The 21053-nt window shown below is 35.9% G+C and overlaps 1 protein-coding gene across 1 annotated transcript in view; it reads right to left on the bottom strand.

Moving 5' to 3' along the window:
* Window positions 1-20676, bottom strand: part of LOC148943081 (cyclin-dependent kinase 2-like) — a 36035-nt gene extending 15359 nt beyond the window's left edge. Inside the window, exon 1 of the mRNA XM_089102632.1 lies at window positions 20504-20676. Coding sequence (XP_088958758.1) covers window positions 20504-20619 — 116 coding nt within the window. The 5' untranslated portion in view covers window positions 20620-20676. The remainder of the gene's footprint in view (window positions 1-20503) is intronic.
* Between the last annotated feature and the right edge of the window lie 377 nt (window positions 20677-21053).

Below are 21053 nucleotides of genomic sequence, written 5' to 3'. Positions count from 1 at the left end.
TATAGAATATTTCCATTCCTAGATGCAAATAGGTACTGCCTTTAAGGAGGATCAGAATTTTTTTCAGGAGCAGTAGGGGAGAAGTGGGTACCCTGGGACATGTTCAGCTTCAAGATGTATATCTCTGGCATTTGTGCCCCGATTTTACTGAATCAACCGGGTCTCAGTAGCCTAATCATTCATCAATTTAGTATAATTTTTTTTTTCATTTTTTAATGTTTATAACAGAGGTTGAGCCCGTTTGTTTTCTGAATGCACTAGTTTTGTCCCATAGTACCCACGAGCTGGGTACTATGGGACAGTTGCATGGTACTCTGGGACACAGTTGTAGATACAAATTTTTTTTCAGTTATTAAGTAAAATACAAAACATGTAAAAACTTTTCAGTTTCAAGTCACAAAGGTAAGCACTACAGCAACATAATTTTGCCAGTTTATCTCATTCAACCGCATATGTAGACAGATCAATCTAACAAATGATCGTCTTTGAAACGTGTTCAGTCCCAACATAGAGCCTAGGAACTAAAAGACGCAATTTGACCTCTCAAGCATCCACAAATGCCTCTTTTCATTCACTTGAATGAGATCTCAGCCACTTCTCAATTGCTTGACACCAGTAATTTTTATAGGGCCATGAGGTTGTAGTTTTCAAGATGTATGTGGTGTAAAGGTAAGTAGATGTATTCCTACTTCCTTAGCATACGACACTGCATCAAAACTTGTGTGGCTATCATGGTTATCCATCAGAAGTAAGACAGGCTCAATAGGGGATGTATCCACATGAGAAATGAAATGCTCTAAGTACTACATGAACAAGTCCTTTGTCATCCAGGCACTACAAGGCTTACCACTTGCAACAGCAGCAGTTCTGGGGTGAGCTCCATCCAGAAGCATGAGAACAAAATGAGCCCGCGGGAAGATCAAGAAAGCTGGAATGAATCCGCCCATTGCATTCACTGTTTCAACCATTGTTAACAGCTTCCCCCTTTCCTGTGAAGTAGCCCAGCCAAGTTGTTTGCCACCCCTGGGACTCAGCACTTTTTGGCGCTTTGTTTGGACATTTGTGAGCCCTGTTTCATCCATGTTGACAATACGACTAACAAGAAACTTGAACTTCGAGTACAGCTCACGAAGGTTGTTGTAAAATACATCAACAGCCTGGCAATTGAACCCTAGGTTTCTATGAATACTGGTAGGCTCTGGTCGGCTAAGTGAGATAGAGGGATGTCTTTGAAGAAAACCTTTCAACTAGTCTTCATCTTCATCCCATTTTGCAGGATGGAACATCGTCATTTGGGGAAAAGCATTAGTTCAGTTGGAATTGTCAAGCAATTGAGAAGTGGCTGAGATCTCACCCTGGCAGAGCAGTGACTGAGTACGAAATAAGTCAGTTGCTTGAAGAGTCTTTCCCAAAAGCCCTCGCCCCTGCAAACATTGTCAATGGGATTTCGCAGCCTGGTAGCTTCCCTTTTAACACTGATGTCTGGCAAGAGAGTGATTTTCTCCTAGTTCAGCAGACTACAAGCGGAGAACCTCCTCCTACATCAGAGGAAAAGTCGATTGCATGTGAGAGTGATTTGCCAGAGACTGATGGAGTCGTGGGTGACTTGCCTCGCCAATTTCAAAATTTATCCTGGTCCTTGCTTGTTCAACCAGAAGATATAGCTCCACTACCAAAGAGAGAAGCTGCAAATCGGAAGGGAGGCAGAAAACCTGTTCAGTCAAAGGCACTTACATCTACACCCGTGAAAGATGCTATTCATGCGGCAGAAACTGAAACAGACAGAAAAAAGAAAGGAAGGAGTCAAAATTGAAAGAGAAAAAGCGTTATGCCACAAGCCAAAACACCAGCAACAAGGAAGGCATGACCAAAAAAATACTTAACGAAGAGGAGCAGGATGTTGTATGTGACGATAACTCGGAAGAATGTTTCGGATCTGAAGACCTAAGGGTTGCTATAGAGCAAAACATAACAAATATGATAAAACCTAGAGATTTTGTTGGTGGAGTAAAAAGACAAGAAGGGTTCGAAAGTTTATACTGATGAGGTCCTAGAGGAGCTAGGTGATGGTTACTTTGTCGACTTCCTGAAAAGGCAACTCCTATCTTGGAAGTTTGTGTTCCCCAGTGAAAGAGAAGAGGCCTTGATAATGTCGATTTGTTTCCTCAAATCCTCGCCCGGATTTCTTAATCCTATCCCTCCTGAAATTTCTGTATCCTCCTTAAAATTACTTGGCGTTACAATTTCTTCAAATTTAAAGTGGGATATCCACATTAAATACATCATCCATATAGCCAATGTGTCTATCTTCCTCCTTAAGCTCCTAATTTAATTTAGCATCCCCCCTTCCCACTCCTTAAGGATTACTAGCAGCTCGTAAGCATTTGGGTACCCTGGGACACAATGTACTGGACGTGTCCTAAGGTACCCTGGACCAAATGTCCCAGAGTACCCTATAGGCACTGTTCTAGAAAAAAAAAATATGCTTCTCTACCAGTAGATGGTGAGCGGCCATATTGAAGAATATACCAACAAAAAGCCCAGAAATTGATCAATTCCAAATGAACTAATACTTTTCCCCAACTTAGCTTACCTTATATTACTTCAATATCTCGCACACAATTTTTTTTTCTCAAAATACACAGAAAAACTTCTCACCTCAATACTTTGAAAAAAATTCATCTAAGAACCACTATTTTTCGTCCACGGTCTGAGCAATAGATGGCAAACGCGATGCGCCTACACAACTTTTTTTACCCCATATTTTCTGTCGGAAGTACACATGTCTCAACGTACCCTTGTCCCAATGTACCCACTTCTCCCTTAACTTTTCTGATCAATCTTGAGGAAGATTACCCCTACACAGAGACTTTGTTCCTACCAATAACATGTGAATGGATAACAGAAAAAAAAATCCAATCAGGCAAGTTTACTGGGCAGAGTATTTGTGACAACCCTCTTATAAATGTCCCTAAGAATAGTAATAACAAATAGAACTACTACTGTTAATTTCAGTCACCATCCAGCCATCCTACCAAGCGGCTGATCACGAGGGAGGATTTTTTTTGCAGAACACCCAGCCAAGATTCAGAGGACTGAAGTCGCTAATGGGTGTCTAGATCATGCCCAGAGGGCCAATCCTACCAGGCATATGATGCACTAACTATGACATAAGAACAAATCCCTTCAGAATCAATTCAAGATGAACGAGAGAAATTCTCTTGTTAGTATCAGTTCCAAGAATCAGTACTACTTGCTGCTGATGGGTGGTGAGGTATGGGTGATGCTCTCCTTCCGTTTGAGGGACAAGTGTTGCCTGCCTGAGCTGACAGGTGGGATTCTCAGGGTAGGTGAAAATCATGCACAACTTGGAACTACCTAGGACGTCTGATCTAAAAATAGGGGAAAAATAGACACACAAACCCCATCTCAAAATACTAGACCCAAGGGGACTCCAACAAGCCAACAGTTATTGGTACTATATATATTTTTTGGGAGACTGGAGGCAATAGATTTCGTGGCCAAACCCTCAAGTCAGTTTTGTGATTCCGCCCATAGCAATAATAATGAGTGTGCAAGGGGTGGGTGCTAACAGCAGCCTCTTTGAATTATTGATTTTTATTTACTTTCTTCCCGTTTTCCACACATATTTTCCTGCTTTGCTGAATTTGTATCCTCCATCTGTCTCATTAAAAAAAAATTCCAGCACATGCAGTTGAGTCCCTTAGTAGGGTCAACCACTATTACAATGAATCCTTTGGGTACAATAGGGTGTTCAAATATGTTCCCCAAATAGTAATCTGAGGGGACCAAACTTCAATAACTGTTAAGAGGTAATTAGACTATAGTGTAAATTATTATGGCCATTAAATAGCCATTATTTGCGGCTATCACGGCTTAATAATAACCATTATTATTCCTATTTTCTGGAGGGACAAATAGCCTCGCCTTTTTAAAATTGCAATCTGGTAAGAAGGGTCAAAAGTTAAATCTGTCAAATCAGTTCTTCTCTACAAAAAAAAAAAAAAAAAAAAAAAAAAAAAAAAAAAAAAAAAAAAAAAAAAAAAAGAAGCTTGTTTATCATTACAGTAAATCTCAAGTCTAAAAATGTTGACTGAAGTTAAGTCAAATTGTAATTCAATAGCCTGACCATATTGATGTTGTAATGTTTAAAGAGCATATCTGGCATTTATTTCCAAAAACGATAACTCACAGGGATAATCAATAGGATAATTCAAATCAGGAGGGTCAAAGTAGACAAAATCAATAGTCAAACCTCAAAGCCAAAATCACTTTCCACAAGCAATCTGACAGCTTTCTCTTAATTGCAAATGCCAAGCAGGCTCTACTAGCCAGCTTACAAATAATACCTACTTATACAAGGGTGCTTTGAAATCTGACAGCCTAAAGAAGGGCAACAGAGAGCACTGAATGGATGAACCTATCATCCTTACAAAAAATGAAGACCCCCTCTCATTATTACCCTCTGAAATTCATGATGCATTAATTGTGTCTAGGCTCCGGAAGTAGGGCAACCTCTCAAAAACCATTTTGGAAATGAAGCCATCAACAGGTCCATTAGAACTTGGAAATTGAATTGAGCCATCAATAGGTCCATTAGAACTGAGTGGCTCCGTTCTGGGACTCACTCTCTGACATCCCACAAATCAGTCAGTAAAATCCGTTGCCCCCCCCCCAATATTTTGGCTAGCAACATCTCTGATGACAAGCCCAGGTGGGCTGAATTCATTCATGAGAGTCAAACTTAAAAATGAACAGCAAAAAAAAAAAAAAAGGCAATTACATTAAGAGAGGGAGTCATGACCAAATTCAGCACAATACCCTATGTAGCGTGGCATAGCATAGGGACTTTTGAAGTTAGTTTTAATTACATAACTAAACTGCAGAAATCGGTTTCAGTATGTGGTAAAAAAAAAAAAATCAAAATATTTGTGAAAATTGTATTTAATAGACTCAAAGAAGTATTCTAAGCTTTGAATTCTCCTTCTTCTTGGAATGCCAAGCCTTCTGGAGTCCACTTTGATCTCCTTTTGGCTTCACAACAATTTTCAATTTCCAGGTGATGATGGGTCAGGAATAAGTCTTGCTACCATCTGTATCATCTACTTGCAGATATTATTGTGTCTTCGGAATTCTTCTGGAATTTAGATTCTTTTTTCAAAATGAGTTGCCCCAAAAGGAATAAGATCAATAATAAAAAAGGAATAAGGTCAATAATAAAATTCCCAAAAGGAATAAGGTCAATAATAAAAAAGGAATAAGGTCAATAATAAAATTCCCAAAAGGAATAAGGTCAATAATAAAAAAGGAATAAGGTCAATAATAAAATTCCCAAAAGGAATAAGGTCAATAATAAAAAGGGAATAAGGTCAATAATAAAATTCCCAAAAGGAATAAGGTCAATAATAAAAAAGGAATAAGGTCAATAATAAAATTACCAAAAGGAATAAGGTCAATAATAAAAAAGGAATAAGGTCAATAATAAAATTCCCAAAAGGAATAAGGTCAATAATAAAAAGGGAATAAGGTCAATAATAAAATTCCCAAAAGGAATAAGGTCAATAATAAAAAAGGAATAAGGACAATAATAAAATTCCCAAAAGGAATAAGGTCAATAATAAAAAAGGAATAAGGTCAATAATAAAATTCCCAAAAGGAATAATGTCAATAATAAAATCCTTAGCTAAAATCTAAGGATGGTATAGAGGACTACACAAGTGATATTGATGCAGAGAGTAAACCAGAAAATAAAAGACCAAGAGAAGAATCAAATTCATCAGCTGGAACACAGAGAAGACAACTATAATTCAGATGGAAGCATACAAGTGTATCCAGTGATTATCCAGTTTATTCAAAAGGAAGATGGTTCCAAAATTGGTAAAATCATTCTCTGTATGTGGCTTACTAAAACTTTCAACGAAAAATATGATAAAGTTCATTGCCAAAGGAAATATCCTAGTTAAAGGCAGCATGAAAAAATACTCTGCATTCTGTGAAGGGTCATCAGGTTGAAGCTATTGTGCCCATGTTTCATAAGTGAAAGAAATGGTTTGATTTGTGTAGCAGATTGTTTAGATGACAAAGATATGAAGGAAGGAAGCTGGAACAAACCCCAACCGGGGGATGCAATCCTGCACTCACAGGAGCCAGGAGTTCACACTGGATTTGTTCAATGAAAGCGTTTTTGTTTCCATCCTCTGAGACTCACTCTTAGGTTAATAATTGAAAAGCGTCAGAGTTGTCAAACACCTTTGGTCCTCAGTTTTATAGATTATGAGCAAGCGTTCGATTATGTTGATAAAAGCTTTAACAGAGATCTTATCCCTGAATGGTACACAAGACAAATATATTGAAGTGATTAGTGCTATGTACGAGAATAACACTGTTGTGGTTAGGAAGGAAGTGAGGTTAGCAGCTGGTTTTGTATTAAATCAGGAGTTAAGCAGGGTTGTATTCTATCCCCCTTTATATGGATCATTTTGACAGACTTTGTCTTTACTACTACTACTACTAACAACTCACCGCAGCACCAAGCTGCCAGAGGCCAACACAGCTACTCACGCTCTTCCTCCATCCCAATCTATTCAAGCCTCCCTTTTTACGCCCGCCAATGAAGTTCTCATTTCCCTTAGATCTTTCTTTATGACGTGCTCCCACCCCAGATGAGGAGACCTGCTTTCCGTTTAGCCCTAGACGGTTGGCTGAAAAGAACAATCTTTGGCAATTTGCCATCCTTCATCCGCAGAACGTGCCCTAGCCACCTCAACCTCTCCTTTATTATAGCCCTAGAGAGCGGTATTGAACCACATTTTTCGTATAGCCCATTTTTTGAAATACAGTCAGTCAGCCGGGTACCCAGAACAATCCTTAAGCAATTTCTCTGGAAAACATCTAGCAAATCTTCATCCGCTTTTTGGAGCGCCCATGCTTCAGAGCCATATTTGACCACTGTCATCACTGTAGCTTCTAATATTCTAATCTTGGTTTGCAGACTTAGAAGCACAGAAAAGGCAATGGGAGACCATGGAATCAAATGGGAGAAAAAACACTCCTGATCTTGATTATGCTGATGATTTAAGCATCCTAGATAAAAGTGTGAGTAAAATGAATGAACTTTCAGGGGTTTTGTGAGTTCAGGATACTAGAATAGGTTTGAAAACTAATGTTAAGAAGACTAAGTCACTAAGGCTAGGAATAAGTGAAGATGAAAAGGTGACGTTGGGTAACAAAAAGATTGATCAGGTGGGCAGCTTCACTTACCTTGGTAGTATCATAGGCAGCGCAATCGCGCTGCCTAAGTAAAGAGCGATGTTGGCACAATGTGTTATTTATTATTTTTTTTCCTTTAGACCAGGGCACTTCGCATCAAAGAAGTTGTTGTAGAAACTTCGAAAAGGGCGCATTTGATTGGAAATTGGAGTGGCTTGTGCCCTTTTTAATAGTCGAAAGTTGTTGGAAGGCAACTAACACCCCTTCCACAACCACTATTTCCACAAACACATCCAATCAAAATTTTGAGATATCCATTTTCTTCAGCGTAGTTGATTTCCAGGTAGAAAATATGTTTTTGAGGAGGAAACTCCCCTAAAACCCTAGGGGCAAGGGTTTTAAGTTATGCCCTGGGGGGATATAAGAACGATGTTGGCACAATGTATTATTTATTAATTTTTTTTCCTTTAAACTAGGGCACTTTGTATCAAAAAAGTTGTCATAGTACTTTGAAAAGGGCTCATTCAATTGGAAATTGGAGTGACTTGTGCCCTTTTTAATAGTCGAAAGTGATTGTAAGGCAAGTAACACCCCTTCTGCGACCATCATTTCCCCAAACACATCCAATCAAAATTTTGAGATATCCATTTTGTTCAGCGTAGTTGATTTCCAGGTAGAAAATATGTTTTTGAGGAGGAAACTCCCCTAAAACCCTAGGGGCAAGGGTTTTAAGTTATGCCCTGGGGGGATATAAGAACGATGTTGGCACAATGTATTATTTATTAATTTTTTTTTCCTTTAAACTAGGGCACTTTGTATCAAAAAAGTTGTCATAGTACTTTGAAAAGGGCTCATTCAATTGGAAATTGGAGTGACTTGTGCCCTTTTTAATAGTCGAAAGTGATTATAAGGCAAGTAACACCCCTTCTGCGACCATCATTTCCCCAAACACATCCAATCAAAATTTTGAGATAGCCATTTTTTTCAGCATAGTTGATTTCTAGACAGAAATTATGTTTTTGAGGAGGCCACTCCCCCATAGCTCTCAGGGCAAGGGTTGTAACCTGGGCCAAACTCTTTTTATGCCCCAAGTACGTTGAACAAAATGGCTCTCTCAAAATTTTGATTGGATCTGTGTGGGAAAAAGGTGTGACCCCCTTCTATCCCCCAAATCCCATATACGGCCCTAGAAGCACCACTGAAGGGTGGCTGTTACCAAAAGGATTTCAATAATCTGCTCAAAAATATTTTCTGAAGTCCCCCCCCCCCCTCTTGGATATTATCAACGATACGTCCTTTTCATTCACCATACTTAAAAGATAAAAGTAAAGTACATACCTGGAGCAACAGCGTCGACAAGAGCAAGGGTTGTAACCTGTAACCTGGGGGCATATAAAGTTTTTATAGAAAGCATTGTTGTAGAAACTTCAAAAAAGGCTCAAATGATTGGAAATTCAAAGGGCTAGTGCCCTTTATAATAGTCAAAAGTGATTAAAAGGCAACTAACCCCCCTCTCACGCCCACCTTTTCCCCACACAGATCCAATCAAAATTTTAAGATTCAACACCATTTTGTTCAACGTATTTGAAAGTTCTGGAAATTAGGTCTTTGAGGATGACAACCCCCCACAGCCCTCAGGGCAAGGGTTGTAAGTTATGCCCTGGGGGCATATAAAGTTTTTATAGAAAGGGTTGTTGTACTCTTCAAAAAGGGCTCATTTGATTGGAAATTGAAATGGATAGTTCCCTTTTTAATAATCGAAAGTGATTGGAAGGCAACTAACACCCCTTCCACGCCCACCATTTCCTCAAACACATTCAATCAAAATTTTGAGATAGCCATTTTGTTCCACACAGTTGAAAATTCAGGAAATTATACCTTTGAGCAGGACAATCCCCAAACAGTCTTCAGTGGAGAGGTTGTAAGTTATACCCTGAGGTCAAATAAGGTTTTTATTGAAGTGTTTGTCACAGAAAATTGAAAAAATGCTCACTCGATTTGAAATTCAAAGGGCTAGTGCCCTTTTTAATAGTCGAAAGTGATTTGAAGGCAACTAACCCTCACGACCACCTTTTCCCCAAAGACATCCAATCAAAATTTTTAGATAGCCATTTTATTCAACATAGTTGAAAGTTTTGGAAATTAGGTCTTTAGGATGAGACCCCCCCCCCCACAGCCCTCGGGGCAAGGGCTGTAAGTTATGCCATAGGAACATATAAGGTTTTTATAGAAAGCAGTGTTGTAGAAACTTCAAAAAGGGCTCATTCAATTGGAAATTGAAAGGGCTAGTGCCCTTTTTAATAGTCAAAAGCGATTGAAGAGCAACTAAACCCCCTCTTATGCCCACCGTTTCCCAAAACCTATCCAATCAAAATTTTGAGATATCATATTGTTCTACATAGTAGAAAGTTCTGGAAATTAGGTCTTTTAGGATGATAACCCCCTCAGAGACATTTGTGCAAGGGTTGTAAGTTATGCCCTGGGGGCATATAAGGTTTATATAGAAGGTTGTTGTAGAAATTTCAAAACGGGCTCATTTGATTGGAAATTGAAAGGGTTAGTGCCCTTCTTAATAGTCAAAAGTGCGTGGAGAGTAATTAACCCCTCTCTCATGCCCACCATTTCCCAAAACACATTCAATTAAAGTTTAGAGATAAAGTGCAAATTATGTTCTGGCCTTGGGAAGGCTTACTTAGGGGTTTTGAGCCCAACTCATGTTAATTTCTGCTTGTTTTGAGTGTTTCATTTATTTATTTATTCTGATTTGTGGTAGTTTCATGCTTTGCAGATTATTTGATTTTATTTTTGCTCATTTTTGGTTTAATGGAGTTCTATACTTTTCTTTGAAAAACTTATTTTGTGGAAGAAGTTTTATTTATTAATTATTAGCAGACAGTGGGAGCAGTGAAGGTGTTAAAAATAGAATAGCCAAGGCTCAGGGTGTTTTTTCACAGTTAAAAAAAAAGTTTGGAAGAATAGAAAGATAAATCTGCAAACCAAGATTAGAATACTTGAAGCTACAGCGATGACAGTGGTCAAATATGGCTCTGAAGCATGGGCGCTCCAAAAAGCAGATGAAGATTTGCAAGATATTTTCCAGAGAAATTGCCTACAGATTGTTCTGGGTACCTGGCTGACTGACCATATTTCAAACAGTAGGTTGTACAAAAAATGTGGTTCAATCCCGCTTTCTATGGCTAAAAATGAAAGAAAGGTTGAGATGGCTAGGGCACATTGTGTGGATGAAGGATGACAGCTTGCCAAAGATTTTCCTTTTCATCCAACCATCTAAGACTACACGGAAAGCAGGTTGTCCTCGTCTGGGATGGGAGGACATCATAAAGAAAGATTTAAAGCAAATGGGAACTTCCTGGGAGGGTGAAAAGAGGGAGGCTTTGAATAAATTGGGATGGAGGAGGAGCATGTTTAGCTGTGTTGGCATCAGGCGACTAGGTGCTGCTGTGAGTTGTTAGTAGTAGTATCAGATGTCTGCTCTAGGTGAAAACAGTGTATAGATGACAAGATTTGGTCCTCAAAACTGTGGATCACAAAATAGGAGGCAGCTGAACTCATCATGACTGTCCAGATTCTATGGGACACACCCTTTTCCTTGCAAATTTGATGTAAGATATAGCAGCAAGCATGTCATTTCCAGTCACTTTGATTTTTAGTTTCACAGCCAATTGATTGCAGTTTTATTATGCTAACAAACGAAATTAAAAATAGCCAAGAGCTTGATAAGAAGGCAACATAAGCTTTCAGCAGATGGAACTGAAAATAAAATTTCATTGGCAATATAGAAAGTATGAAATTGCAATCTCAAAGCCCTTTTTCCGTCAATTATTCATTCTACTCCCCCCCCCCCCTTCACCATGGGCCCAGGATACTATGGGAGGTATCACGTATAGGGAAATTTAGGGTGGATTAAATTTGATTTCAGGGTGCATTTTGAAGTTCAAATATATAAACTAACTTTATAAACAAAATTTAAACATTCATTTAGATAACCTTATATTTGTACTTTCTTTCAAATTGTCCAGGAAAGTCAAAAAGCCTTAATTGTAACGCAAACATTCACAATAATAAGCTTATTTAGGCTATTAGTTCTGAGTCTGTGATGCATATCATAGGGATTCTAGAACCAAAACCACAAAGCCATTTGTTCAGAAAAGCACGAAATTGGCTTTTGCCAGAAGAAGCAGAAGCAAAGTTCAGGCAGTCCACAGTGAATCCCTTTGGGTTAGGCTTGGGAATAATCAACAAACTCATTATTTATGGTCCCAGGCCCTCTCTCTGAGTTGACTTACAAATTTGTGCCTTTATTGTAAATAGTTGATAATGCACTACCCTCTTTCAGAAACTAAGACTGTGATATGATGTTAATTAGTACACATCACAGAGGAAGTTCCTGAGAAAGGACAGCAATTCCTGAATTTTTTTTTTTTTTTGAATTTATACAATATATTATACAATATACAAGACAGCAAATGCTTTGATGTGTAAAGGACGTGATGTAAAAATAAAACTATGAAAGTAAATTCCTGCACTTTGAAATATGCCTTTACACCTCTATTACATCACCCACTAAAGTTATTAAGGCACAGAAATAAAGTAGAAATAAATAGAAAGTAAAACATAAATATATTCTAAAATAAAATAAACTACCCTAAAAATATTAAATATTCAAAAATAAAATAGATAAAGCAGAAATAAATAGAAAAATTAGAATAAAGTATATGACATAAAAATACAGTAAATTAAAACATATTTGGAACAATAAAATAAATTTTGAAGCAGTCAAACTCAAACAGATAATTTATGATTCAATGCCGCTGTATTTTTTGAAGGGTGATGTTACTGCTGTATTAGCAGCAAGCCATATATCTGCTTCCTTCTGCTTAACTCTAATTGAGGGTAAAAACTGGCATTGACCATGGGTGCTTTTGTTTTCAGTGGCAGATCCAGAGGGGAGAGGGCACCCCGCCCCCCTAACATAGTCTATAGTAGTGTAATTTATTTAATTAACACAAGTTTGCATTAATTAATCTTGCTCCTAATGCAGGTTTATCCAATCAACATATTTTGCACACACACACCCCCTCCCTAAAAAAATCCTGGATCTGCCCTTGTCTGTTTTACTAAGGAATACTAAAAAAAAAAAAAAAAAAAACTGCCTACTGGTGATATGTAGCATATCAGGTAAAATTCTAGATGTCATACCTTATGTTAAATTGGAAAGTAGTTTAGTTTTGTGAATGAAACTTGAAGAAATAAAACCAATGCCTAAATTATCCCTTAGGAGGGTATTTTCAAAATTCTATCTCTACTCCTTCCTATTCCCAAGGCTTAGAAGATTGTATAGAAGACAGTTAATATAAATGTTCTAATTTACACAAACACATATTTTTGCTCAATTTTGGCTTGAATCAGCTTTTATTCAAGTATTGTCCAATCATTTGAGTAGATAGTTGCATCACAACTGTTTTCTTCAATTTTTAACACATTTATACATTTAAAAAAAAACCTCATAATGTTTGAGGCTCAAAACACTTTCTTTCGACAGCATTTAAGCTGTAACTGCCATGCCAGTAATTGGTTCCTTCAGCCTTAATTGTGCAGAAGATTTTTTCTGCATATCAATAAGAATGTCAGTGAAAACTTAGCATGCCAATAACTGGTGCCTTAACTTGTCTAAAGGTTCTTTTTCAAGCCTTACCTACATCTTCTAAAAACTTAGGCTAAAACTTGTTTTTATCCAATACCCAAAATTTTGCATAGAATGTGACCAATAAAAAAAGATAAAGATTCTCTGGAGGCATTGTTGGCACATAAGAACATTCAATTGACATTTCAATTACTTCCCCCATACCACTGTATAACTAAGCAAAACCCTGTAAAACCAGTTCCACCAATACCCCTGTAAAACTAATTTCAGCCAAAGTCCAGAGCAGTGCCCCAATCAATTTTGAGTCATGATAGTTAAATTTTGCGTCAAAATCTTACATGTATTCATCTAAAGGCATACTAATGAAAAATATTGTTTGAATTCAACACATTTTATATAATGTATAACATCATTTCAATACAACCATGTCAGCTCTTTAAATGCATTTCAATATGATGTCATTGACATCAAAAATGTTTGACATCATTGAAAACAATCATGATGTCATTGACATCAATATGATGTCATTGACATCAAAAATGTTTGACATCATTGACATCAATCATGATGTCATTGACATCAAAAATGTTTGACATCATTGACATCAATCATGATGTCATTGACATCAATATGATGTTATTGACATCAAAAATGTATTTTTCACAGTTAAGGATCTAAACTATAATCAGCCAAAGGGCGCGCACATGACCCACCAAAATATTAAATATGCTGTATCAGAGGAGCCTGCATCTCATGTTGGGAATTGCAGGTCTAGAGTAATCCTACCCTGTACTCAATATAGCTCACTTCAATCAATTGCAGTTGTTTCTTGTCACTACAGCCAATAAAACCATTCTCTTTCACAGAGAATGGACTTCACAAGCTGTCAGCAATGAAAGTCAATTGCCATTGATTTCAATAAGCTATAATGAATACAGGGATAGATTAACTTGTAAATGTGGTGGTGTCGTAAAGACAGTGTCTTATAGTAACAATGCTTAACATATAATTTAATGGGTATATTTATGCAATAGCAAAAAAAAAAAATAAAAAAAATCAGATAACAAAACAAAGAACTCTGAACTAAACACTCATAAATTGTGCTATTGTCTGAAAGGGAGTCATATTTAATTTTACAAATGTAACTGTAAACTACTTTCAGCCACAGTTCAGAGTTGTCAGATAAGATTTTTTATTTCTGAAAAACAGCTAGCAAAAGCATGGACATGAACAGGACAATCCATGGACAATCCATGAACAGGGATTCCTCCCCTTGTTTTCAGCCATGCAGTAAAAAAAAAAACGAGTAAAATAGTAAAATAAAATAAATAGTAGCACAAAAAAGAATCCAGATTAATTATTAGATTGTTTCTTCCATCTTGGGAAACAAAAACTGGGTTATTATTAGAAAATTTCTTACCCCTGGTATTACAGTTAAACTTGAATTACTGCACAGAAAGCTCTCAGTTGCATCTATATTTCTCTACATTGCTGCTTAATTGGATTTTTTTAAGTTGCGTTTTTTTTTCTTCTCCTTTTCCCTCCGTTTATATTTTTTTTCTCTTTTGTTTTAGTGCCTTTTATTTTTATGTTACTCTGTAATGGTTTTATGTGATTTCTATTTTGATTTGCATTGTATTTTTTTCTTTGTGTTACTCCATATACTATACTGTTGTGTAGTGTGGGTAAAAAGTAAATAATGATAACAATAAAGCATCACTATTTTATTGGCTCAATTCTTTTTATTAGGTAAATAGACTGAGGAAAATCATTGATGTAAAATCTATGGAAGACTAATGAGTCTCAGTTGGTAAAAAAAAATGAAGTAATTTCAATAGCAAAATTACACAAAACAGTCCGTGGAAATGACCATCCCATCAGTAAAATCCATTGCACCCCCACCCCCCAAAACGTTTTGGCCAGTAACATCCCTCTTGACAAGCCCAGGTGGGCTGAATTCATTCCTCAGAGTCAAACTTAAAAATGAACAGCAAAAAAAAGAAAAAAAAAGACAAATATATTTCGACTGGGAGTCATGACCAAATTCAGCACAATCTCCTATGTAGCATAGCACAGCATAGGGACTTTTGAAGTTAGTTTTAACTACATAACTAAAATGCAGAAATCAGTTTTAATAAGTGGTAAAAAAAAAAACATCAAAATATTTGTGAAAATTCTATTTAATAGACTTAAAGAAGTATTCTAAGCTTTGGATTCTTCTTCTTCTTGGAATGACAAGCCTTCTTGAGTCCACTTTGGTCTCCTTTTGGCTTCACAACAATTTTCAATCTCCAAGTGATGATGGGTCAGGAATAAGTCTGGCTACCGTGTGATCTACTTGCAGATATTATTATGTCTTTGAAATTCTTCTGGAATTTAGATTTTTTTTTCAAAATGAGTTGCCCCAAAAGGAATAAGGTCAATAATAAGGAATAAGGTCAATAATAAGGAATAAGGAATAAGGTCAATAATAAGGAATAAGGAATAAGGTCAATAATAAGTAATAAGGTCAATAATAAGGAATAAGGTCAATAATAAGGAATAAGGTCAATAATAATTAATAAGGTCAATAATAAGGAATAAGGAATAAGGTCAATAATAATGAATAAGGAATAAGGTCAATAATAAGGAATAAGGAATAAGGTCAATAATAATGAATAAGGTAAATAATAAGGAATAATGAATAAGGAATAAGGTCAATAATAAGGAATAAGGTCAATAATAAGGAATAAGGTCAATAATAAGGAATAAGGTCAATAATAAGGAATAAGGTCAATAATAAAATCCTTAGCTAAAATCTAAGGATGGCATAGAGGATTGCATAAGTGATATTGATGCAGAGAGCAAACCAGAAAATAAAAGACCAAGAGAAGAATCAAATTCATCAGCTGGAACACAGAGAAGACAACTATAATTCAGATGGAAGCATACAAGTGTATCCAGTGATTATTCAAAAAGAAAATGGTTCCAAAATTGGTAAAATCATTTTCTGTATGTGGCTTACTAAAACATTCAATTAAAAATGAGATAAAGTTCATGGCCAAAAGAAATATCCTTGTTAAAGGCAGCATGAAAAAATACTCTGCATTCTGTGATCAAGTTGCATTCTGTGATCTCTGCATTCTGTGATCAAGGTCATCAAGTTGAGCAAGTGTACCCATGTTTCATAAGTGAAAGAAGATGACAAAGATATGAAGTAAGTTGATTTATTAATGGTATAAATTTACAGAATAATCAAAATTGATTTACTGAGAAGAGATGGAACAAAGCCCAACCAGGGGATGCAATCCTGCACCTACAGGAGCCAGTGTTTTCACACTGGATTTGTTCAATGAAAGTGTTTTTGTTTCCATTCTCCTCTACTCCATCTCTTGTTGACCTTGATAAAGAGTTCTAGTTCAGCTCTGCCTTACAACCAGAGCAGAACTGGATGGACAAATCTATCTTTTTGCTGAACAAATGGTTGTTTTCACAAGGATAAGTTTAATTCCCATCCTAATGAAAATAGGCTCTAACTGATAAAATCTTACATGGACCACTCACTATTGAAGTTCAACAATGGATCCCTAAAACAAGAAAATGCCTTAAATGTATGGTCACAATATGTGGTAAATGCACAGCCAAAGTTTATGACTCTAAATTGCCAAAAAGATGATATCGAATGCAGTAACTGTTTTAGCAATGAACATTTAAGTGGAGACAAAAACTGTCCCAAGGAAAGGAAATTTTGGGAAAGGAAAGGAAAGGAAAACTGTCCCAAGGAAAGGAAATGACAAGGAAATTTTCCAGATCAATAAAATTAATGTGGAAAAACAAGTTTTGTGGAAATTTTTGTGGAAGACAGGTTTTAGAACTTTTGGATAAATATTGTTTTTGTTTATTATGTTTAAGTCTGCCTTCCTTTGACTTAGGTCATGTCCATCCTAGAAGGTTACTTTGGGCCTCTTTCTTTGTAATGGCATGGATGTGCCTTCTGTATGCCTTGCAGACTTTTGATAGATGAAGAATGCCCAAGAGGTAATGATGTATGAAGTTGTCCTTCCACCTCTTTGGGAGGGGGGGAGGGGGCCACAAGGGCAATAATTGTGAATTTAGCCTTCAAAGATGATTTTTGGAGGACAGAACTGGCTTATCTGCTAGACATGACTGAGCCACTGAAGTTGTTGGATCCTGGTGGATATTGTGTTGGATTTTAAGGCAGTTGAGCAGTTCAACATTTGAAGTTCTATCAAAGTAAGTGATTCTAGCAATACTAAGTGGAGGCATTTAGTTTCAAAACTACAGGTTGACACTGGTTGTCCATGTTCAACATCCAAGTTTTGTATGGGAAATTGCAATGGGGTAATGCCTTTGATGCTAGGGTAAACTGTTGTGCATGGCCATTTCTAGTTTTCAAAAAATTCTGAACAATATTTAGGGTAGAACTTTATCTATCTATCTATCTAGAACAATATCTAGGGTAGAACTTTAGAGCATCTAAACAAAGTTAGTAGACTATCATTGGATTCCTTATTTTATGCCCTTTATTTTTCATGGTTACTTTTGAAACAATTCACTTCCACCTGATGGTGTCAGATATAGCCCTAATAATATGTTTCTTTTGTCTTTTCAATCTTACAATGCATCTTCTTGGTGAAATTCTAATCTAGCTACTTTTTGATATCTTGGAAAGGGGTTAGATTAGGAAAATGAAACTTTCAGAGATGGGTCTACAGACTAATGAATGTCCCAGGAAGGTATTTTGAAGTACCTACCTCCACTCCTTCTCCCTTTAGATGTTTATGTTATGTCCCCTTTATGTTCTGAAAGTGAAACCTTGCAAAATCTTCTGCTTAAATGAAGTACAAGAAAACTGCTCAGCTTCACAACTTTGCTCAATCCAAATTTATGAGTATTTCAAAGATCTGCAAATACATTTCCTAAATTTAGAAAAAGAAAACATTGCTATGGCTGAAAATTCTACTCAAATAACAGGAATTGAATTTTTCAGAATTAAAACCAGAGAAAAGGAAATCAATAATTGAAAATTAAGGTAAAATGTTTTTTTTTTCCAAAATTTCAATAGGTATAGATCTGTCAAGTGGGCAAATTTTAAAGACTTGGAAATCAGAAACCTGAAATTCTGAACATGAACATAAAATCAGGTTAACATGAAAGCTTGGCAATACCTTCCCAGAGTATTTTTTTCATTATTCATCACTGAAAAATTCATTTTCCTGACCTATTCCAAGATATCAAAAAGTAGCTAAACCAGAATTTCACCTTTTTCTTTGTTAAAATGGGTTTGCTATAATTTTGACTTAATAAATTTCTTGATGAATTAGTGAGAACAATAAAATTGGATAAATTTCTAGGTGGCACTATAATTTAGCTAAGATGAAAATGAATATTATGAAAAAGGTATTTTATATGGATATTGAATCAGCATAAAAAAAGCATCAAATAGTGTTTTCACTTTCATCCTAGCCAAATTATGTTGTTCATTGAAAAGTAACTATGAAATTTACCCACCCCCCTAATGGGCAAATATATGCTTTAAGTATTAGACAGCATAGTTTCGAATCACAAAATTCAGCACTATTTTTGTTGATGGCATTTGAAAAACTTGAAACAGTAGGAAAATTGTTTATATTTGAGTTGCCTGATAAATGAGGTATGAATTGTTATAAATAGGCCTAAGTGTTTTAGGAATATATTACTCTTGAACATCTTATTTATAAACTAGTGATATGGTTTTAACCACTTTTCAACAACTTAACTAGTGTCAATAACTTCTTTGTGTGGTTACAAAAATGAAACCTTTGGGGTGTCTTTAGGGGCTAGTGATGCAACTAGCCACAGAAGTGATTATTGAAATATGAAAGAGCAAAAAAAAGGGCATTTTAACTTTCATCTTAGCTTAAATTATAGTGCCATTTAGAAATTTACTTAGAATTGTTCAGGCTATACAAATATTAGCCTATTAGAAATGATTGGATAACAATGGAACCATATAAAGCAAGAATATCATAACTTGAGTGTTTTCTTTGAATTTAGTAGGTCTATAACTGGGATCATGAGGGGGGGGGGATATTTTCAGAAAAGCATTCATGTTTTCAGAAAGAAATCATGTATTTACCACTTCTTTTAGAGGCTGTCAACCACAGGACACCACCAGATGGCTAATTTGACAGTATATATATATATATATATACAAATCTTTGAATTAGCCAACTGACCAACCAGTATTTTTAGCCTATGAGTCAAGCTGGAAACATATTAAGAAAACAACTCTTACTCCATAATATGCAGAATAATCCTAGTTAACAGATTTTGCAAGGTGAGAGCATTTATCTTCACTTCTTTCCTTGTTTTTCTAAGAAATTCATGAATTTCTTAGAACCTATATATTCACAGAATAGCCTATATAGGCTGGTAAATTTTTACCAAATCATATTATTGAGTTAGGACTAAAGTGAATACACCATTTGATGCCTTTTTTTATGCTGATTACAAATATAATAATCATTTCTCTCAGAAATGAATTTTACCCCCCCCCCCGATATATGCCAATTCAGGGTATATATTTCTACATTAGGGGGGGGGATAAAGTTTAGGTCAATATATACCAAATCATATTATTGAGTTTCAAATAAAGTGAATACACCATTTGATGCCTTTTTTTATGCTTATTACTAATAAAATAAGCATTTCTATCGGAAATGAATTTCACCCCCCCCCCCTATATAGGCTATACCTAACCTAACCTAACCCTGAATTGGCATATATAAGGGGGGGGGGGGCTGAAATCAATTTCAAATAGAAATGATTATTATATTTGTAATCAGCATAAAAAAGCCATCAAATAGTTTATTCACTTTATTCCTAACTCAATAATATAATTTGGTAGATATTTACCAAAGTATAAACTTACCTCCCATTTACATCAGAAACAAAATTTGCCCCCACCCCCCTAATGTAGAAATATATACCCTGAATTGGCATATATAGGGGGGGGGGGTTAAAATTCATTTCTGATAGAAATGATTGTTATATTTGTAATCAGCATTAAAAAGGCATCAAATGGTATAGGCCTATTCACTTTATTTGAAACTCAATAGGCTAACATGATTTGGTAAAAATTTACCAATAGCCTAGCCTAGGCCTACCCTCACCCCCCTTATGTGCAAATATATACCTAGATTTGCATCCTCAATCTAATTATAACATCCATTTGCACCACAAATGAACTTCACTCCCATATTAGGCATGTGGTGGAACATTCCACAATTTAATTCACATTTCTTAACTACATTGCACAATAGGACAAAGCCTTTTGTCTGGAACTTTACAAACACTCTTACTTATGAACCAAAGCTAGGCAAAAAAAACAGTAGGCCTAATATGTGACTTTATGTTTGAAGTATGCTTGCCCATGTAGAGGCTTTATGAAATAGCCTAGTTTAGGGTCATGGCTGGAGACATTCTACAGGGATTCATTCATCTAAATCATCTACTCTCCAAGATAGCAAAGTAGTAAAGATGAAATCCACATCATCTAAATTTTTAACATCTTTCTGAACTAGGCTAAAGCTAGACAAGATAAAAAAAAAAGCAACAATACTTAACGTTTCGAGTCTGATTCGTTTCAATGCAACAAGCCTGTTATTACATTTATCTTTGGCTTTGTAGACAACACCATAAGTACCTTCGCCAATTTTTTCCAGCTTTTCAAAATTTTCCATGTTCCTTCTAGTTATAGAAATAGAAATAAATTTTTAGTTTCTTTCTTTATCCGCAGTTTCCCGCCTTTCCCCAGATTCATGTTTTTCAATGAGAAATTTAAAAGATGGCTCTCATTGTAAATTGGCATCAGTGCTATCTATGTCTTTTCCTTGAATTAAAACCAACCCCGGGTTTAACAGAGCTTACTACAATCGATTAGATGAGAATTAATGTTCTTTACTGAACGCAGTGTGAAAATAAAAATTAATTCCTTATAAAGAAATATTGACAACCTGTAGAACCTTTGAAACTAAACGAGAATATCGTTAGTTAATCCTAATAAACAAATATTCCAAAAATTTTCTATCAGTAAAAGAAAGAATTACAGCTTATTGTGCAAAGTACTGTATATAAATATAATATAGCATGATCATTCCGTATCTCTACCATTATG

This window comes from Artemia sp. Qi Xiang Cuo, chromosome 16, assembly GCF_049724085.1.
Source record: "Artemia sp. Qi Xiang Cuo chromosome 16, ASM4972408v1, whole genome shotgun sequence".
NCBI lineage: Eukaryota > Metazoa > Arthropoda > Branchiopoda > Anostraca > Artemiidae > Artemia > Artemia sp. Qi Xiang Cuo.
Note: the sequence above shows the minus strand (reverse complement) of the source record. Positions and strands in the feature narration are given on the sequence as shown.